Source organism: Podarcis bocagei, assembly GCF_964188305.1.
Source record: "Podarcis bocagei genome assembly, chromosome: 11".
NCBI lineage: Eukaryota > Metazoa > Chordata > Lepidosauria > Squamata > Lacertidae > Podarcis > Podarcis bocagei.
Genome location: NC_138136.1, coordinates 30276626 through 30298884, shown reverse-complemented (window position 1 = coordinate 30298884; position 22259 = coordinate 30276626). Strand labels below are relative to the sequence as shown.

At 41.3% G+C, this 22259-nt stretch overlaps 1 protein-coding gene and 1 long non-coding RNA gene across 6 annotated transcripts in view; one reads left to right on the top strand and one right to left on the bottom strand.

Moving 5' to 3' along the window:
• ADGRV1 (adhesion G protein-coupled receptor V1) overlaps positions 1–22259 on the top strand; it is a 246448-nt gene that overhangs the window by 2249 nt on the left and 221940 nt on the right. For 3 of the 4 annotated variants that reach the window (XM_081212310.1, XM_081212312.1, XM_081212313.1), the window contains exons 2-9: positions 7732–7916; positions 8383–8532; positions 10886–10981; positions 12890–12994; positions 14802–14915; positions 17742–18307; positions 19610–19880; positions 21873–22202. In XM_081212310.1, coding sequence (XP_081068436.1) covers positions 7732–7916; positions 8383–8532; positions 10886–10981; positions 12890–12994; positions 14802–14915; positions 17742–18307; positions 19610–19880; positions 21873–22202 — 1817 coding nt within the window. Of the gene's footprint in view, positions 1–7731; positions 7917–8382; positions 8533–10885; positions 10982–11440; positions 11511–12889; positions 12995–14801; positions 14916–17741; positions 18308–19609; positions 19881–21872; positions 22203–22259 lie in introns of those variants that run through there. The other variant, XM_081212311.1, reaches the window with a different exon arrangement.
• LOC308597000 overlaps positions 1–22259 on the bottom strand; it is a 272467-nt gene that overhangs the window by 43879 nt on the left and 206329 nt on the right. Inside the window, exon 1 of one of the 2 annotated variants that reach the window (XR_014012780.1) lies at positions 13729–13762. The exons of the other annotated variant lie outside the window; for it this stretch is intronic. This is a non-coding gene — a long non-coding RNA (uncharacterized lncRNA). Of the gene's footprint in view, positions 1–13728; positions 13763–22259 lie in introns of those variants that run through there. 2 annotated transcript variants of the gene reach the window in all.

Genomic DNA, 22259 nt, shown 5'->3' with positions numbered 1-22259 from the left:
ACACAAATGGGATTTGTGGAATTATTCGTCTCTTAAATTACTGGTTATAAAATTTTGAGAAATAATTACAAAAATTTCCATAATTAGTGTTGCTTCCACTGTTCAGATTCCTGTTTGAGTCAAGGTATACAATTATTCAAGAAGAAGAAATAATGAACTTGTTAAGCCTTGTACTGTTCTGAGTCCAAATACTGATTTGTGCAGAGTCCAAATCACAGGACACATGTGTAGGTTTATATATGTGAGCACTTCTTACCTATTTCAGTAGCACTCCTACCACTTCTGAACCAATTTAGTTTTATTCTATTTTTTAGGTAAGGCTCAAACTAAGATAGGGCATGTAGTGTATCATAAATAGTTACAGTGAGAACATTACCTTTGTTTACATTTGAACACCCTAACTGTCCAATTCAAGTTATATACCAGATAAGAATTTATTTCTTTGTTTCAACTCTTCTGTCGAAAGTAGACTTTGAGGGATATAGAGACAAACAGCTTTTATTCTAAAGCTAAACACCACTTCTATAAAGCGGAGGGACTGTCAAATCAGGTAACTGCAGAGATCATTCTGCTACCATAATCCAAATGAAGACACTCTATGTAAATAAAGCTACACTTACATAAATAATCCAATTCCTGGATGTCCTTGCATGAGAAATTCAGCAGTGTGAAAATCTTTGTTGTGCTTCTTCAGGAAAAGTGGAATTCAGCTTAAGAAGGCTTGAATGCCTGAGAGCTCATTTTATATTAAAAAGTGCTAAAAATCCTATGGCTGCTGCATAAATGGAGTAATAATAGCACATTTGGTCAAGCACTTGCAAAGTGCACTGAAACTTGTAAAGACGGTTTCAGTACATCAGCCAGTTCATATGTGAAATAAATTTATTTACAAAGTAAATGGTGCTGCTGCATTCCTGTGACAATGCAGAATAGGTTGATGTGCTGTATACACACAACCTCTTTGATTGATGCAGGTTTTGAATATAGCAAAGAGAATAACAAACGTCCCTGAGCTGAAGTATGCTAAATATTGGGGGGTGAGGAGAAATATGCTCCATCACATTCAATTACATTAAAATCTGTTTGGGACCCTGCCACTCATTGGATTCAAGAAGCTGGCCTCCTTTTCCCCAGTTGCTTCTCCTAGGCTGATCTTGCACTGCTTTAGTGGGGATTTAACATGGCTCTAATTCAGCCATCTGCTATAGATTTGGCAGACCAAAGCAATCTGAAGTATCGGTCAGAGCTTTCTCACATGTTTGAAAGTTGAGGGAAGGGACTACCTTTCTGAATAGATTTTGAATCCTTCTCAGCAAGACAATGGTGCAGAGAAGTGGGGGGAGAAAAATGCATGTAATTCCCATGAAGCCAGAGCCACACTGTCTGCCCTTAGCGGTCCTGAAAGGCAATTAGCATTTCAACCAGCCAATTTGGTTACATGCAATGAAGTACTTGGGGGTTTGTAATTTGCTTTCCTCAGCTTGGTGCTGTTGAGAACTAACCCTTGTGTAATCCTCTCAAAGTACTTTTCTTTCCAGTATGGTTATTGTTGCCGGTCTGAAATAACTCTAATCAACAAAGAGGGTTCCTTGTCTTGAACTCTAGGGGTGCCATGGGGCTGGGAAAGCAAAATGCTTAACTAATAAGTGAATGATTATAATGATTAAATAGTGGTTATTAAATGGTGGCTTAATAAAGCTTTTAAAAAAATCAGTACTCAGGGCAAGATAATAATGGGGATGTCTTCCAGTCACATTTTTTCAAGGCTGTATTTCCTTTAGTCAGTATCTGGTCAGGATGCTGTGCTCTTGAGACTTCAAATCAGAACTGGACAAATGTGGAAATGTCCTTTGTACAGGAGATAAGAGAAGAGGCAAATATCTACTTTCATCAAAAGGATGGAAACGTGGAATAGATTTTTGTGAGTGCATTCTATGAAAATCGGGAAGGAATATTTTTTGTACAATGAAAGCATGATTGAAACAATGAATAAAAATGGATATGCTACTGTAATGTTGAGTAACCCCATAACTCTCAAATACAATTGTATGGTATTTAAAATAAAATTGTATGCTGCCAGACTAGGCTGAGTAATGTAGTGTGATGTTTGGTAAGCGCATGAATATACAGGGTGGTTTTTATGTGTTTGTTCCTTTGGAAGGAGCCACCATGCCGAGTAATATTAATTCTTTTGAAAGTTAATCCTGTGCTGTGTTCTTCTGGTGCATAAATTCCTATGTTGTGCAGGATCACTGCACAAAGTGGTTTTTTTGGAGTGGTACTGTAGTCTCCTTTTGCCCATCCTAAGGTGAAGTCTTACAACTGCAAAGTGTAAGAAATCCCAAGGGTAGTAGTAATCCCAAGGGTATCCCCACCTCCCATTTGTAGTAATCCCAAGGGTATCCCCACCTCCCATTTTAGCAGCAGAGGAGAGCCAGAGACATCTGCCTGATTTATCTCACAAGGGATGCCACAGCAGTCTCTGCAGGTACAGCCTCAGAAGAGCTGGAATGGCCAAAAAGCAGGGTATAAATATGCTGAGTAAGTACATTTACAGTACAATGCTGCCTAGTGTTAAAATTTCCTTATACAGTGGTACCTTGGGTTACATACACTTCAGGTTACATACGCTTCAGGTTACAGACTCTGCTAACCCAGAAATAGTGCTTCAGGTTAAGAACTTTGCATCAGGATGAGAACAGAAATCGTGCTCCGGCGGTGCGGTGGCAGCAGGAGGCCCCAATAGCTAAAGTAGTGCTTCAGGTTAAGAACAGTTTCAGGTTAAGAACGGACCTCCGGAACGAATTAAGTACTTAACCCGAGGTACCACTGTAGAAGCTAGAATGGCACATGCCTCTGAATGAGGCAGAATTATTGTATTCTGTTATAAGCAAATCTGTTGAAATTGTGACGGAACAGAAGTAGCCATCAAAAACTGTTTCCATTCCTGGACTTTCAATTCTGCTGTAATCCATAAAACAAGTTTTTATCTCAGTCACATTTTATCAACTACTAATTGGACAGTCATGGATGGCTAATGTGAATGGTGTGTTATTTTTCTCATTCGAAAACATAGTTACCTCCACCTTCATGAAAAAGCTGCAACACAGACACAGTCAGTTGTTATCTAATGTTAACAAGAGTACATGATTTCAAACAGCTCATATCAGCTTTTATATATCTCCATCCAGCTGTTATTTGAGACTCCTGATATACCGTATTTTTCGCTCTATAACACGCACCTGACCATAACACGCACGTAGTTTTTAGAGGAGGAAAATACGCAGGCATGCCACCCGTAGGCATTTCCTCCATAACACGCACAGACATTTCCCCCTACTTTCTAGGAGGAAAAAAGTGAGTGTTATGGTGCAAAAAATACGGTAATGTTTTCAACTGAGGGTGAGAAAGCTTATGCCCTATAACCACATATGTAGTGGTTAACAGTGGGAACTATGAAGGCTTCTGTGTTTGCAGTTTGTAATGTGTGAAGTCATCTTTCATCAAGTCAGCTGACTATGACAAATGCCTACCAAAATAATGTCCATAATATACAGTGAGGTGTTAAGTCATAAAACTTGCGTAATTTTGACCTGAGCATTTGAAACCTGCATTTTGGGAGGGACATTTGGATTTTGTTTTTTGCTTCATTTCCCTTGCAGTTATAATGGAAGGAGTCATCCTTTGCACCTAGTTCAGTATTGTTCATTTTTGTTTTGTTCAAGTGAAAAAGCTGAAGGTGGTCTAGAAAAAAGACACATGGTTTTCCATGTGCTGGTCTTGCAATTGCTCCTGTCAGCCACATGGATGGGTATTTTGCTTATTTATGTTATATATGTTCAGCCCTTCAACCCAAAGGTTCCTAGGGTGGCTAGGGGATCAGTACAGTTACTTAAATCACAGAAGGGGGCTGGATCGGGCTGGTGGCCTGGATCCTGACATCTCCCAACTCCAGTGGACTACTTTGACAGGTGCGTGGTACACCCCCTGTCAATCACCTGACATCACCATGATTTCACCCTGCATAGTGGAAAGGAAGCATTTCCCTATACACTTCTGACCAGCAGTGGCTGCAGATCCCTCTTCTTTTGCCAGGCTATTTGACTTCATGTGCTCGTATTTTTTTAAAAAAACTGTTTTAATGTACTGTATTTCAAATTGTTATGATCCGCCCTGGGCCTTGGGAATGAAAGACAGGTAATAAATCACCTTACTACTACTACTACTACTACTACTACTACTACTACTAGTTCTACCCTGTTGGGTCTCTGTGTGCAATAGGTTGGTTTTTATTTCCACTGTGCGAGACCGTACTTTGCATCATAACCATTCACTTATATAAGCAAAAGTAAAAAGGTGCCGTCAGAGTCAGGGCAGTGTCAAACCTTAGAGCAGAGGTGGGTGCCTTTAGTCCTTCAGATGGTGTTTGACCCAATTCTGATCAGTCCCTGCTAGCATGGCCAATTAGCTGGGATGTTGGGAGTTGTAGGCCAGTAACACCTGGAGAGCCACTCTTTCTCTAGTCCTGCTCTAGAGCATGATGGAATGTTGAGTGATAGACATGGGACTTGCACAATGTACATTTTTTCTGAAGAGCATTGCACTAGTTCCAGTCCATAATTGCAGAATCAATTTTCATCACTCATCATGGTAATTTTCTGCTGGGGTGAGTTAATCATGATATTACTGGGTGCAACAGAGAGTTCTAAATCTTATGAATCTATCCTTCTTCTTCCTCAAGCAACGCTTTTGTAGTTTGTCCTTGAGCGAATGCTGAATGAGTCGATACGTTCTCTTTTATAAATGACATACACAAATTGTGAATTGTTTGGGAAATTAACTAAATCTATTCTTTGGATTGAATAGTGCAACCTAATTGTTAATAACAGTGACAGCATTGAACATTCTGTTCCAGGGGACAGCTACTATTAAAATAAGAATGAAGTTCTGTGTATTTAATATGCCATTAATGACCAAATCAAAGCTTAATATGAACCAGTGTTACTCTCAGAACCTTTTTTTAAAAAAAATAAATCAGAGAGATTCTCTTTGGAATATGTGACATGCTGGGTGCAGGGGGATGGTAATAATGAAACACTATGCCTGTTTTCTGCCAAAGGAGACATAAAAAATTCTAAAAAATGTATTTCATGCTTAGACTGAAATAAGTCCCACTGAGGGACTCAGCTACAAAATTAGAAGCATTGTTTTACATCCTCCATGAGAAAAGTTGTTGCAAGATAATTTTTATTTTAATATCTGTTCTCAGTTCATTCGAAGGTAAACAGTGCATGTAAAAATGGAGATAGTTATTATTTTCATTTCAAAGAACAGAATTGTGTATATGAATTAATTTATATGCTTAACTATTTTATGATATTGGGTGACACTTGCAAGACATTTTTTCTGTTTGTCCAAATGTTATTTTTAAAAACATCCCTGGCTAAAATGATTTTGTGAGGCAATTGTTTGAAAGGTTGTTTTAATATACTTTTTTGTAAAAGCAATTTATTGTACAAATAGATGTAATAAGGAAGAATTCTTGCTAGGTGAATAATTGATGATATGATTATGAGACTTCTCTTGTTCCACAGGAGTAACTTTATAGTTTCAGAATGCCCCTTAGCAGAGGTAATAGAATTCAAGTAACTCTAAACGCTGTTACCTTGCTCCGTAAGGATCATATTTTCGGGATTATTTACTTGAGGCACACACCGTGGGAAGATGCTTGCTTAGTCTATACCAAGGTAACTGCCATAGTTAAAAGGTCAACAGCACCCTTAGTTCATAATGGATCACGCCTGTATTTGTAAAGCGAGAGGTTGGTTCAGAGTTTACAAAAAGTACGCAAAGATGTTTATGTTGAAGTTGTAGACTTGGTAAAACATTTGTGCTCTGGGGGCAGAACCAATATGGCAAGTTTGAAATAAGCTACATTTATTAACACTCATTAAAACGATGTACTGAGGATTTCAGTTCCAGCAAAACTATCAGGATTGTTTTGATTTCCCCTCCCCCTTTTTAATCCTGTTATTTGCTTTCTAACTTGTTCTGATTCATCTCCTCAAAATATTGCATTCTAAAATTGTTGAGTACTAATGAGCATCGATTCTAAAGCATCATACCTTCTTGAGGAGTCATAGAAACAACTAGGTTGATGTGACCAGTTGGTCTAGCATTGCATCTCAGACTGCGTTGCTTCCCAGTGTTGTACAAATAGAGATTAGAAGTATACTCCCAGATATTTATTTACTCCCCACACCACCACTGTGAGCCCCCCCCCCCCCGGATCATCAAGCACTCTCCATTATAATTTTTTACATTGCTCAGCCCGGATGCTGAGGTTCAGCTCCAAGGGCTGTCTGGCAATTTCCCCAATTGTGAGAAGTGAAGTTACAGGGAACCAGGCAGAGGGCCTTCTCAGTAGCGGCACCCACCCTGTGGAACACCCTCCCATCACATGTCAAACTGATAAACAACTATATGATTTTTAGAAGTCATCTGAATGCAGCCCTGTTCAGGGACATTTTTAATGGTTGATGTTTTATTGTGTTTTTAATATTTTGCTGGGAGTTGCCCTGAGTGGGCAGCATATACATCCATCCATCCCCTACTGTCCCTTTTACATGTTGGGGGCATCACTGGGGGAGGCTACTTATCTAACACATGGTAAGGTAAAAGGGACTCTGCTATGGATATGCCCTCTAAATGCATGGGTGTTGGGGAAGTGATTGTGTGTTGTGGGGATCAGATCAGTAGATGCAGCCCTTCTCTCCCCCTCATGCAGTTGTTTGAAGGAGAGTGCCCAAGTAGGGCTTAGGTCTACCACTGATCAATTTTATTTTCTTGCTTATTTGGAGCATTTCGACACACCTTAGCTCCTTGCTATGTGTGCATTGGATTCCAGGTTTAGGCTGCATACTATGCTCACTCAGTAGGACTTCTTTTTGTGTAGATATACATAGGACTGTGCTGTTAGTGGCTTAACTGTAACCTGTGTGTATATAAAAAAACTGCAACAATTGGTTTAGATCCTTGCTGTTGTTGATTTGTAGTGTTTTACTCTGCAGAATTTCTAGTATGCTAGTGGAACATGCAGTCAAGAGTGCGGACTTCTCATTGTCATCCCAGAGAGACTTTGGCTGTGTACACATTACCAGCTTAAGTGCAGCTAGGTGGTTCTTTTCCTCAGTTCAAATTGAGGGTGGCTTAAGGGGAAATGTGTCAAACAACAATATTTTATAATAAATAGCAAGAAAGATATGGATTGTGGCTAACTGCTGTGTATACACTGCTTCCCCAAACAGCAGTTAGGGTCACAGTAATGGGAGTGTGTAAACAGCCTTTGTGGCTGTGAGTGGACACCCACAGAGGGCAAACTGTTTTCAAGGAACTAAGCCCATAAATTGACATTGGCTTTTCTTTTGCCTTTTTTGGTGTTGGGTAGAACCCTGAAGTTTCTCAGTCAGAACTGCAAGCTTTTGCAAAGCTCCTTTGTAATGCTGTTTTTAAATGAGCTGCACCAGAAGTGCTCGAATGTCCAGCACAACTCAGGATATGTTTTAGTCAGGAAATCTCAGTAGTTGCTGTCAAGTCCAGAGATGTCCGGGGAAACTGGCCAGAATGGAAGCACAAATATGACTTCAGTAGGCCCGTTAGTTTTGCCTTGTCGAAGCATGATGTGAAAACACTTATCATATCCACATTTGTGTTTCTGTCCTTTCTTTTCAGGGATGCCCTCTGCCTGTTCACTAGTTACATTCCTTTTAGCACTTTCCACCAGTTTCATCTCTGGAGAAACAGAAGTAAAGTTCACCGGACAAACAGAATTTACTGTTAATGAAACATCTACCACAGTTATACGTCTAGTTATTGAACGAACAGGGGAACCAGTGAATGTTACAGCAATTGTAGCGGTAAGAAACGTTGCTAATCTGCTTTTTCGTTATGTCAAAGTTATACACTGAGCATTAGCTACAATGAAAACAAACAAACAAACCAGATGAGTGTTTTTGGATGGAGCGGGCATATCCATTTGTTCTTGGAAAACTGGGGAGAAAATTGGTTCCTTACTAGATTGAGGACCAGCACAAACACCATATGTTCTACCCCACAGCTGGAGGCAGTATACCTCTGATTGCCAATTGCTGAGAATTGCAGGTGGGGAGAATTATGTTGCAGTCAGGTTCTGTTGGCAGGCTTCCCATAGGCATCTGGTTGGCTTCAGACTAGATGGGCCATTGGCTTGATCCAGCAGGCACGTCTTGCAATCTTACATAGGAAATGTACTATTGCAGCAATAAAGTTGCTTGTTTTAATAATGGCACAGGATATGTATTGGAGCAGAAGTATTTAATTGTTTCTGTTGTGTGCAAATTGCAGATTCATGGTGAAAATACAGGTGACTTTTTTGACACCTACGCAGCAGCATACATATCTGAGGCAGAAACAAACCGAACTGTGTACATTTCTGTGTGTGACGATGACCTTCCGGAGGCTGATGAGACATTCATATTTTATTTGACATTACAGGTAGGCACTAATTTTTCTGACTAAGCTGAGGTACATGTGTGGCCTTAGTGGAAGAAGAGCTGCTTTTTCCCATCACCATCCTGAGGCCTTCCAGGTGTTTTGAACTATAGCTCTTAGTGCCAGACAGTTCCTGATGAGAGCTGTAGTCCAAAACAGTTTAAGGGCTCCTGGATAGCAAAGACTGATTGAGCAAAGGTTCTTCAACATTTTAGGTATGCTTCAATGTTTTAAAACTTTGGTTAGGTTTTGAAGTGAAAGGAAGAAGGCAATACATCCATATAAAGAGTTGGGGAACAAGGCAACAAGCTTCACATCTGAAAATATAGGCTTTAGTGAAGGGGCAGGATCCATTAAAATGTAAATAAATAATCTAAAACATATACATAATGACTCCTGGAATTATTTTTGAATACTGTTGTGATTTTCATGAAATGCATCAGCAAGTAGAGCTGTTTAAAAGTTAGTTTACAGATACTTGCCATCTGTAAACTTATCAGTCACTACTGACCAGACACAGTTCTCCTTCCCTTGTAGTCTGGTCTTCCTTTTAAAAGAGTCGTTCATTATTTTGTTCAGTGAAATGGTTATTTGATATTTTTGTGTTTGAACTTGTAATAATGTCTTTCATTTATTATTGATGATTGGCATTTTATGGGTGAGCCTCTGAACATTCACATTATTTCCAGCCACGTTCTCTAGGAGTTTGTTCCCGGGCTCTTCTTAGCAAATAATTTCAGTATAGAAGCACATATTGTATAGCAGCTTAAAATTGCAGAAATGTCCGTCTAAATTAACACATGAACTATAAACTCTGAGAGCAAGACAGGGGCCTTCTGCTATAGTTGTAAAGTTGCAATTAAAATATTGTATGTTGAGTCTGTTAAATTCATTGAGTTATATTGTGCTTATGGTGGTGAAATCTCAAACTGGCTGAGATGGTGTGATGTCATGGACTGTTCACAAATGGCTTAGGGAAATTTTCAGTAGTGGAATGTACTTGTTGGGAAGCAAATAAAAAGTTGTTTTCCTGGGGGAGCAGGTAGGAGGAGCTGTGTGGGGCAGGCTGAGGACCTAAGTGGGAAGAGGTCTCAGGAAGTATGAAATGGATAGACAAGAAACCCACAGGCAAGGTTACTGAAGAAAGCTGACAAAGTAATATGCTGCAAAATAAGAACTCGAGAGAAAGGCTAACTGTAAGAAACCATTAAGCAGGGGATTTTTTCCCTACCATTTAACTCATTGCCACGGGCGAGTTTAGGGCAGTGAGGCCAGTTCCGCCACACCGGGTGCCGAGCCTAGGGGGCGCTGCAGGGCATTGCAGCTATGACGTAGTGAATTGAGCAGAATGGAAGGCAGGAGGCGGAAGCGCACCAAATTTTGGCCTTGCAGAGGGTGCCTTTCCTTGCCCAGAAGCATTTCACTGTGCCAGGCTGCTGTTCTAGGAGACAACTGTATCACCCTGAGGCAGTGGTGGTGGGTGCTGATTTTATTCCCTTGTTACAGTATTGTCTGACTTTCCGGCTAGTGTGTTTTAAAAGTTTAGTGAGGTTATACTATAATAAATTTGTTAGTCTTCCATAATAATGTTCTACAATAATGCAGCCATTGCAAAATGTACCTTTCTGTGTGCTCCTCTCCTTTGAGGTAGATGACGTTGCTAAGAGGATCATCTTGGTCAGTTTTAGAATACTTATTCCTTCTTGTTCCCCCCCCCCCCGCCTTTTCCCTGTTGTTGTTCGGATTTGCATTTTCAATGAAGATAGGTCACTGAGACAGCTTCTGCTATATTTCAAACATGGAAGCAATCCTCATTGTTTTCTCATTTGTCTTCTCTCCCTTGTCCGCTGTGCATTACAAATAGCAAGTCCTTGTGATTTATGAATACTGTACAGTGAACATGTTATACAAAGATTTTTCATAATGTCAGTGTTCCTTTGTTTTATTCTGGTTCAAGATCATCACCAATGGACCTAAAAAGATCCCCAAACTCCAGATTCTTGGGTGAGGGTGGGGAACAGATGCTTCTCATGTAGCTCCTTATTGCTATGGCATCATTAATATTGTCAAGCTATGATTAATGATCTCCAAAGTTTGTGTCAAACACTTTGTTGTTTAACCAGACTGAGTCTATAGAATTTGTATCCCATGAAAAGTTAGTGCTTTTGGAGCATTCAGTTGACTTGAATACCTTTCCTTGGAATGTGTCATTAAAGAGAAATTCCTTTACCCTGAAAATAAACACTTTATTGAATACAGGGCCTTACTGAAACCTCCTTCCACTATGTATAGATTGACTGGTCCATTTACAGTGCACCGTTTTAATTTTCCATATTGTGTGCCTTGTTTGTTCTAGAATCCACCTCCAGGAGTAAAGCTTGGGTTGCCCAGAGCTGTATCTGTAACTATTTTATCAAATGACAATGCCTTTGGAATCATTTCTTTTGATATGGTATGTTTTCATCTTCTGTACCTTTTGTTATTTGAAATTGAATGATAGGGATATTTATCAGATGAACAATATAGACGTCAGTGGGGAAATGGACATCTTCCTGTGCACCTGTGACATAGTGGTTAATGAGTGAGAGTTCAGCTCTCTCCACAGGCATAAATGCCATAGGTTCCTTTAGATAAACTATTTTCTTTCATCTGCGGTTCCTTTACCTTAACCCCATTCTGCCTCATCATAATCGGTTCAAGAAATCCATCCAGTAAAAGGCTTTGAGACTGCTCAAGTGATCAGCATATTTAAAAGCCCTTGGTGTGAAGATGTTACTTTTGCTGAGCAGGTTGTAGAGTTGTGTCAAAGCAGCCTGTGTGTGGACTCTGGCTTGTTGGGCTCATTATGACCTCATAGACTGTGACATTAGAGATGAGCCAGTGGCAACCATGGAGTTTGACACTTGGGTAGGAGATCAGGGAGCCTAATACATTCCTAAATAAGCTGAAAAAGTGATCAAGTATTGACTTAAGAGGAAATGGTAATAGGACAAAAAAAGTTGTACAGTTCTTTCTGGGGCCATTTATCACTTAAGGTTTAGACCAGTGTTTCCCAACCACTGTTCCGCGGCACACTAGTGTGCCGCGAGATGTTGCCTGGTGTGCCGCGAGATGTTGCCTGGAGGGAGGCGGGCGAGTCGGGCGGTGAGAGGCGGGGCGGCGGCGGCGAGGAGAGGCCGCCCAGCGTGGGGCTCTTGGCTGCCTGCGAGCTCGGCGGGCAGCGCCTCCGTCCGCAGCACCCGCCTCGCGGCTCTCATTCCCTGCCCCTGCCAAAGCTCACCCAGCCAAGCCGCGCTCTCCTTCCTGCCTCGCTTTGCTGCCTCCCCACCCCACCCCCAAAGCTTGGAGGTTCCCCGGCAAGGGGGAGGGAAAAAAATTGAAACTTACACTTTCGTGCGTCCCTCCCGGCGTGACGCTGCGCGCTGACGTCACGGGGCTGTAATGGTGGTGTGCCTCGAGATTTTTTTCATCAAACAAGTGTGCCTTTGCCCAAAAAAGGTTGGGAAACACTGGTTTAGACAAATGAAGAATAGTGTGTTGTACTACTACTTGGAAGAAAGCACTGAGATTATTGTGAAAATGTTCTCGGTGAGCGTCCTAATCAGTGAAATAATTGTGGGTGAGTTGTTGTAGTTTTTAAAAAAATATTTTATCAAGGCAAGTAAGATAGCAAAGACAAACAGAATACAGAGGGAACAGAGAAGGGAAGCAGATAATTTGAAGACACAGTCTGCCATACTGACACATCCTCAGCTAGCCTATAGGTATGATAACAACAACAACTGACCTTACAGGGCAAATTTACCTGTTGTGCCCATTGGTTGGAGGTGAAGAGAAATAAAGACTGAGTTAAAAATTGAAAGTGTGAGTTTGGCTGATTATCTGTATAATCATTTTTAAAAGACAAGATTTTGGAAATCTGCTTGCCCATATCTCTTGAAATCTGGATGTCAAATTTGGTGCTGCTTTCAGTAAAATTCTTTAGCAAAACTTTCAGCTGTTGTTTTAATGTGACTAGATTAGCTGAACATCTATTTTAATAAGTTCAAAAAGCAATATAAATAATGTAACACAAAAGCCTTTTAATTGGCTTGTAGTGGCCAAAATGTTTAAATTGAGGATACACATTTCCATATTCGTTCAAAACAAAATATTTATCTCTGTTGTCTTCCATGCCTTTGGTTGCTGGGAAATGAAATGCTATCAGTGGACCACTTCACAAATTGGATTAATTTGTCTCTAGGAGTTTGCATTTCTATGGTAACAGCCCTTTGTACATTCTGTAGTTGGGATATTTTATCAGTACCTGATTGTCTGTTTCTCCTCTGTCCCCTCCCTCCCTCCCTCCCTCCCATTTTAGCCTGCCTTAATCACACTTAGTGAGCCCAAAGGTAGGAATGAATCTGTGCCTCTCACTCTAGTTCGGGAGAAAGGTACCTATGGAACTGTGACTGTGATTTATGTGGTAAGTATGTTGAAATAACTACCCTTAAAAGATTTTTTTAAGTGAAACTGGTGAGTCTTGGAATTGTAAATAAATATAGCCTCTCTGAAATGACTTTTCTAATTGTTTATAAGTTTGTAGTTAGATAATTGAGAGCTAAGGTGTGATCTGGCCCCATGATCTCCCTAGTGGTGGCTTGTGATAAGGACCTTAAGCCAGGAATGCACGACACCTAAAATCTGAGAGAGAGGAATTCTTCTCTGTGGAGGATAAAGAATTCCTGTTATATCTGGGAGCTGCAAGCTCAGAGCTCTGAATTAACTCATTGAATACCTAAACCTATTCACTCACCTTGGATACCTGCTGGAGAAGACAGGATGCAGTTTAAAGCCATCTGTGGTGTCATATTGCATAACCCTAAGCTAGAACACTGCAGCTTTGCTTGAGAGACCAGGCTCTGACAGTCATCAAGCTATGCTTTGGAATACAAGGGGTCAATTGCACTGCAGACCTTTTAAGCTCAGCAACTTCTGCCAGGGTATTCCCTGCCCTTGCAAAGCCTGTCTCTTTACTCTGATATCTGAAGCTTGTTACCCATTGGTCAACAGCTGCTTCAAGATCAGTATTCTCCATGCTTTTCTTAGTGCCCAACAACCTGGCTTGAACAGGGTAGTTATGTAAAATTTTGAATGAGTCTGATTTATTGCCACCTTCCTCCCCATGAGATACCGTATTTTTCGTCCCATAGGGCGCACCGGCCCATAGGACGCACCTAGTTTTTTGGGGGGGAAATAAAAGAAATGTCTCCCACTTTATGTCCCCCCCAAAACCAGGTCGGGGAATCCAAACTAGGTCGGGGAACAGCGGGATGGCAGCGCTCTGCCTCCCCGCTGTCCCCTGAGCTTGTGGGGCTGCCCGATGTCTGCCCGAAGCGCGGGCGCTCTGCTTCAGCGCGCCCCGCGCTCCGTGCAGCAGGCTGCTATCCGCAGCCTAGGGAGCCTTGTGGCAACTCCCGCAGGGCTCCCTAGGCTGCGGATGTCTGCCCGAAGCGCAGGGCGCTCTGCTTCAGTGCGCCCCGCGCTCCGGGCAGCAGGCTGCTATCCACAGCTTAGGGAGCCCTGAGGGAACTCCTGCGGGCTCCCCAGGCTTGCTGATACCTGCCTGAAGCCTGGAGAGCGAGAGGGGTCGGTGCACACCGACCCCTCTCGCTCTCCAAGCTTCAGCGAAAGCCTGCATTCGCCCTATAGGATGCACACAGATTTCCCCTTCATTTTTGAAGGGGAAAAAGTGTGTCCTATAGGGCAAAAAATATGGTAAATGGGAAGTATAATTACAAGTTTCTCAATCCTGAGAACAAGACTAGTCCTATAAAATAGGCATACTTTGGGAAGTATAAGATTTATTAAAGTTCAAACAAACAATATAAACAAACACATTCCTCTGTTTAGATTTAATTGCCAAATGCAGCCGCCATAGCTTGTGTGGTTTGGTGGGTGGGGGTTACCATTATTTAAATCAGCGGTTCTCAACCTGTGGGTCCCCATATGTTGTTGGCCTACAACTCCCATCATCCCTGAGCTCTGGGCTTGCTAGCTAGGGATGATGGGAGTTGTAGTTCAACAACATCTGGGGACCCACAGGTTGAGAAAGGCTGATTTATATAATTGCCTTCCGAATTCTTATTGGTACTATGGGGAATGTTCTTTCATCTTGAATATCAGAAGATTATCCAACTCTATCAAGGAGGTTTGCTTGCTTTTTAGAACTTATTACAAATGGTTGGAGGCACCATCTATGTTTGCTGAACAGGCACAATGTTTCTTCACAGGTAGAAGGTGGTCCAAATCCTGCTGAAGAAGACTTGAGCTCAGCAAGAGGAAATATCACCTTTCCTCCTGGAACAGCTGTATTGATTTTTAACTTAGTTGTTCTTGATGACCAGGTGAGAGCGCATATCAACAATTTTTGAAGGTTTTGATCTGTGTATCATGAGGTTGACATAAATAAGGCAAGATTGGCTGTCAAGATTCCAGGTTCCCAGCTTGATAACACAGTAAGCGTAGGTAATTAAAAAGGAGGATTTATTGCAAAAACAAACAGATAGCTCTAGACGGCTCTAACGCAGCCACCGGCATTATCACTTAAGATGACCCTTCTGAAGCTCCTTCCGGTTCTTACAGAATATATTGAACCATCGCCCCTTGTATTGTCTCTTGTATTGCTTCCTATCTAGCAGCATTCATAGACTCTTTGGACTTATTAGATTAGCTCCAACCTCTTCCTGTTGTGACAGACTGTCCCTGTGTTTGTTCGGTCTGTTTGAGCTTCCTGAGAGCTTTGGCTGTGTTCTTAGTTGTTCCCTTGGCAACCGGCATTCCAGTGTCCAGAGGAGTCATCACTGTTTGGTGTGTTCTTTGCTCAGCCTGTGTCAAATCTAAACCTCTCTGTTCTGCAGAAGGCTGTAAAGTTCCACTAGGAACTGGCTCATTCCTGACATTGGTTCACCCTGGACTGGTGAACTTGAGTGCCTCTTACTCAGAATTACTATCACTGACAACAGTAGAAATACTAAAGAGATTTATTCCTTCTTTCTTTGATGGCTTGCCACTACCTGCTGGAAACTTTTTTTTTAATTGATCAGACAGTCTTTTTGGTCTACAGAGGTGATTTGATTTCTTGTTGTTGGATGCTTCTTTTAGCTGATTGGTGTTTTAAACCACTTTTTAAACTAGCCTTTTTATGTCCTTTGCGAGCATCAACAAAGATATAGATAGAAGTGATCCAGTTGGGATTGTGTACTTAGACTTTCAAAATGTTTTTGACAGAGTACTTCATCAAAGACTCCTCAGTAAGCTCAGTAGTCCTGGGACTCAGTAGTGCTGTTTAAGGAATGGGAAACAGAGAGTTGAAATAAATGGGCAGTTTTCCCAGAGAGAGATGTAGGAAGTGGAGTTTCCCAAGAATCTGTTTTGGTACATTTGCTTCCTTACTTGCTCATGAATGATCTGAAGAAGTGTGAGCAGTGAGGTAGCAAAGTTTGCTGATGATACCAAATTGCTCAGGGTGGCATTGGTAATCTCACAGTTGCATAATTATATATACTTCTATTATGCTGCCTCTTCCTTGTCTTTTATCTGAACTGAAAAGTCCCCAGTGCTGTAACTTTTCCTCATGACATGAACAAAATTGATTGTGCTGAGAACTGGTGAGACTTAGATGTTTTGTGGGCTCAGCTGAATTGGGAGTGCAAGTCAATGTCTGTTATGAAAGCATAAGCAGTACAAACAAGGAACAAAGTTGGCTGTGACTGCAAAGACAAGTTGAATGGCCACTCTTGAAAGCAATCTCTGAGAGTGACCAATTAGCAGATGACTATGAAAGGAAATAAAAAGGTAAGGAGTTGGAACTTGGAGCCTCCTTTGGAAGTTCAAGGCAACAGCTTTGCCTCAAAAGGATTTACATGCTTAAAAAATTGAGTATTTGCCATCAGACTGTCTCTCAGGATCAATTAACTGCTTTTGAGTCTCAAAATCCAGGAATAGGTGCTTGAGTTTATCAAGCCAATTCGCTCTGTGACAAAAATGACTAAGGAATTAATTCTTCTGTCAAGATTTTAAGGACAGAAGGTTTTTCTGTGGATTGACATTTGTTCTGATTCAGCAGCAAACAGCAAGTTTTCCCAAAGAAAACAGTGGGGCGAATGAAAACCACTTGGACCTGTGCCTTGAAAGCATGTGACAAAGCAGAAAACCTCTCAGACCTGTGCTTTCCAGGCACAAGACAAGCAACAATGTAGACAAGCCCTAACTGTAGGAAATTTATAATACTGTTTATGCTAGTGAGCATTTGTGGGTATAGGAATCAGTTCACATAGTATGGAGTTGACAAATTGATAAAGTCTTTTGATCTCTGCTTATAGGTATTTTTATGCTGTTTCATAAGTGGAAGGAATTTTACCTGTCTGTCTATGTATGATTTCGGGAATGAGTTTTGTTTTGTTGTCTTCCATATAGAGAAAACTTTGGTTGTTTTCCTGTATGCACATCATCACAACTAGCTGGGAGTTAGAACCCTGCATGCCCTCATGGATGGGGGGCTTAAGGGTGAAGGCTCATGGTCCAGCTGGCTTCAAAGGCTGGCACAACCCCTGCACCCCAAGTTTGGTGGTGAAAGGCAACCAAAAATTGATTCAAACCATCTGCTGGCTTAAGCTGTTCTTCTTTCTCTGGCTTCCTCTTTTAGCAGATGGGCTGCTAGACCTGCATTTTTCATCCCCTTTAAACAGCAAAGTCATGGAGGCTGCAGCTAATACTGTAGTTGCTTTTAAACCCAGTTCTTTGTTGGTTTGCATCCTCTACACCACCCCATGTTCTCCCTACTACACGGATAGAATAAAATAAAAAAAGCTTTAAATCAGTATAACCTGAAAATATGCGCAGAGATAGTTGATGAGCATCAGAACAGGATCAGAGGTTGGAATTCTATGCGAATGAATACAAAGGGGGGGGGTCTTAAAAAGAAGCATCATATTTTAAAAATTAGATGGCAGGCTGAAACTGTAAAGTGTTCCTATTATTAAAAAAGATGAATAATCTGAGTGAGGTGTGCATTTTTCTCTTAGCGCATCTGTGCTACAATGATCATTTACACCAATATTTTATAGGGTAAGGAAATGCAGGATTTCTATTTCAGTAACAAGAAATTTGTTGATTTGCACATATTTACCTTTGATTTGAGTTATCCTTAATCATTATAATTTTTTTTCTAGATACCAGAAGATGATGAAAGATTTATTATTCATCTGAAAAGTGTAGAAGGAGGAGCTGAAATCAATACCTCAAGAAATTCTGTTGAGATTATTATTAAGAAAAATGATAGCCCAGTGCGATTCACTCAGAGTGTTTATATGGTGCATGAAGAGGACGATATACTAACAATCCCAATAGCTCGGGGTAAAGATGATGATGGAAACATAATTGGACCGGATGAACATGAAGTCTCCATTCGCTATGCTGTTGTAACTGGGAATTCAACAGCACATGCACAGCTTAATTTAGACTTTCTAGATCTACAGCCAAACACAACTATCATTTTCCCACCTTTAGTGCATGAATCTTACATAAAATTCAAAATCATTGATGATGCCATACCAGAAATTGCTGAGACATTTCATATCATTCTACTTAAGGATACTTTGCAAGGAGATGCTGTTTTAACAAACCCATCTGCTGTCCAAGTTACCATTCAGCCCAATGATAAACCTTATGGAGTACTATCTATCAACAACATCCTGTTTACTCGGCCAGTTGTTATTGACGAAGATCAAATGTTAAGGTACTCCTTTTATTACATTGGAAATGCTAAGGTAGATTTAGGAGAAAACTAGCTAGAATTTATTGGAGAAAAAAAATTTGGGCTGGGAAAGTGCTCGTATTTCCTTGTTGGTAACTTTTATCAGGGCTGTTTAGCACTGAATTATGCTTTGCCTTGCTCTTAATGAATGCCTTAAATTGAATTAGGACTAGTGCTTTGGTTAGAATTCATAGGGAACCTACATAAGTCTACAGATTCCTGCTGCAGTTGTTCGCCCTCCAGTGTGTGGAGGCCTGTAGAGATGGATGTTGAGACACATCAGAGTGGGTGGAGCTACCATACATGTCCTTGCTCCAAGTGTCATTATGTGCTGGGCATGGTGCCTGAAGAGTGCTAACGTCTGTCCATCTGCACCCTAGGTGTTCTGAATAAAGTAATGGATTGTCATGAACCCTGCAGTGCTGTCATGATTGAGCCTGTGTTGGCAGGCTTTGACTGAAGAGGAGGAGGAAATGGGATGGATGAACTGTTGGGAACCTTGGTTGGAAGAGAGATCTCCCCTTTCCAACCTGATTTTAGAAGGGGGATGCCAGCTATCCACTCTGACCTTCCTGCAGAGCACAGGACGTTAGTGGAAGCTGGGGAGGACTTTGCTCAGCTGAGTGGGGAAACTGAGCTGGAGGCAGTGTCAACAGAACAGGGGCTGGAACAGGAGGGTGCACTCTTGACACCTAGAACCAGGTGCCAGCTTTGCAGGTGGGAGCAGATCCACCCACCCCAGTCTTGTAGTCTTGGCTTTCCCACAAGGCAAGAAAGCCTAACCAGTTAGTCTGATATGCTTTGTGGATGGGGCTGGGAAAATTTCTGGGGCATCTTTGTCACTTCTGCCCAGTTTTGTACTTCCTTCCCTGATCCTGAGCTGTGACTCCTGAGCATTGTGTCTGCTGCTGAGCCAGAACTGTTACCTGCCTGACTAAAAGTCTCTTCCTTCCTTACAAGTTGGAGCTTCTGTCTGCATGTGTTGGGTAGGAGAATTTGGATCAGAAGAATAAACACTGCACAGGACAATAGCCTAGGACCAGTGCAATAGCACTGAGTGGGGAAATGATGAACAACAGAGATCAGACACAGACACCATTCAACTTATTTGTCAAGTCAGTTTGCATAGTTAACAATAGTTTACTCAGGAAGGGCATTTAACTCCTGCAGTGTTTATATATTGGAGTAACTTGTAGGTTCATTTGAGTGCTTCATTATAACTCTAGTGTTTCACTAGAGTTAAAATTAGAAAATTGTTTGTTGATTTCTGTTTGCAACCTCTAGGTACGAGGGCATCACAGTTGTACGAAATGGTGGAACACATGGAAATGTTTCGGTTTCCTGGATTATAACCCGCAACAGCAGTGATCCTTCGCCTGTGACTGCAGACATCACTCCAGACTCAGGGGTATTGCATTTTGCTCAAGGGCAGCTGATAGCATCACTTCCTCTGAACATTGTTAATGACAATTTCCCTGAAGAGGCACAGCCATATCTGCTTAGGATTCTGGCTCATACAATAAAGGGGGGTGCGGAAGTGAGTGAACCAGCTGAGGTAAGTCTGCATTTATTCACCTAAAGAAATGCAAGCGTTCCAGCAAGATGCCAATTTTATCCAATTAGTATAATTATTTAAACCAATTATTTATGTAATTGGTAAATTCTTTATTTTACAATCCTGTCTGGCACCGTTGCTTCTCCAGTCTGTTGCTGCTGTTGATCAGCTGCATTGCATTGACACTTAAACCTTGTACCTCAGTAAAATTAGCTTTCTTATTCTAGGAGTCGGTAATGGTGTTTGTGTTGGTTTCTAATAAGATGCTCTCATTCAGATCCCCTCATTGCTAACAGTTTACTGATAACTAGGACTATGTCACAATGCTAGGTAGCTAATGAGATACAATGTCCCAGCTTAAATGTCTGAATCACCTTTGCAATTGGCCACTATTTTATCTAGTTCTTTTCTCCTAATCTTCTTAGCTGCCAACACATATAGCGCTACTTTTTAAATTACGAAGTCGCCAGTATCACTCAGCAGCCATTTTACCTTTTCCGCCCTGTTTGAGTGTGTTCCATTCGTAAGCAGGGGTTTTATAAAGCGGTCTCTTGGTTCTATATATATAGCGGGCATTGCAATAAATAATGGTACAGGTCCTCTACGCAAGGTTGCCCACACGGACAAAGTCTCTCCTTGTGCTGTACTTTGCCATACCGACCATCCACCACCGCCGAGGGCATCAATTGGAATCGTAATTCTGTAAAAGCAATTCTAAGTATGGCAAGTGGGAGCTTTGTCAGATAACTAGCTCGGCTGTGCTCCGTTTTGATAAGTGGGAACCATGGTGAACCTTTGGTAGAGGCAATTGTGGTTGAATCCCTTTCTGCATCGGACCTAAAGAGACAATCTCTTAAGTGCCTCTTATCCATCTTCATGATCACCTGAAGATATTGTAATTGATATTGAGACAAGAGGCATTGGATGCCATCCTTCCAACATTTGGTCTGTTCTCATTCTGAGGTAGCTAATCGTATTTGGCTACATGATGACATCAGGGCAAACAAAATAAATCCAGGAGGGTAAAGCTTTATTGTTCAGTTACACAGGGGATCCCAAGCAATCAGTGTTAGTGCTGTGAATGTGGTGGCATTGCTGGTTGGATTTTGTTAAGTTACAGTCTCAGTGAGATCAAACAAAACCAACTGAGAGAGATGAGGAGAGCAGGCAGTGTAAATAAATAGGCAAAACATTTCCCCAGGCACTGCTGGAAAATCCTCAGAGAGAAGCTTTTCAGTACTACTGAAAACTCCCCCCCCCTTTTTTTTTGCTTTACACTACTGTAAAAGTAGTTTTGCTCAGAGCTAGCTTCCTCCCACTCATAGAGATACTATGGAATAATATTCCTGCCTAAGTTAGCATATTAGGATGCTATGCTAAATTGGACAAGAGTCTGATGCCCCTGTTACCTGAAAGGGTTCACCTCTGTCCTGAAGAACTTCTGCCGTTGAACTTAAGTGGCTCAGCAACCCTTTGTGGGATCCATTTGGCTGTTCCTTTCAGGACATCCTGGTGATGATGCAGGTTTTTTTGATACAATTGCATGTTAGACGGATTTCCACCTTATGATCACTTTGATTAGCTAGCAAAATGTTCAAGGGTCGAATGAGTGGAGTAGCAATATGTTCTGCTTAAGACCCTCTATACTTGATCTTCCTGGTCATGTTAGCCAGTTGCTCCTTCTTATGATGAGTTGCTACAATAAGCAGCTTACTTCCAGCTGCTGACATGAGTGTGGGAAAATTCCGGGAGCACGACAAAGTTTGTCACACATCCTTTACATGGCAGTGCTGTTAGCACGAGCTCTGTTAGCTACCACAAGTGGTGAGGTCATGTAAAGTCAGTTAGTTCTGTGGTTGCATTGCCTGTCTTGGGAGTGATAAAAATCTCATAATCCAATCAATACTTACAATGGTGATCTGAAAATTAATTTATTGTGATTTCTAATGGTAATTTGCTCCTAATGTGAATACTTTGTTGTCATTCTTGTAGCTTTTGTTCTACATTCAAGACAGTGATGATGTTTATGGTGTAATAAAGTTCTACCCTGCAGAGGATCAGAGGATAGAAAGCAGCCCGGATGGACGTTTTTTGTCTCTTAGCTTTGCAAGGCAAAAGGGAACAGTGGGAGATGTGAGACTGTCTTATACAGTCCTGTATATTCCTGCTGGGCCAGTGGATCCTGAGCGAGCTAAAGAAGGTGTTCTAAATATTTCGGGAAGAAGCACCCTCTACTTTCCAGAAGGAAGAACTAGAGAAATTATAAAAGTACCAATAAGAAATGATGCGTTTCTTCAAAATGGGGCCCATTTCTTAGTACAGGTATGTGATATGGTATAAAATGGTCATAACTTTTATGTGACACATCAGTTTAATTTC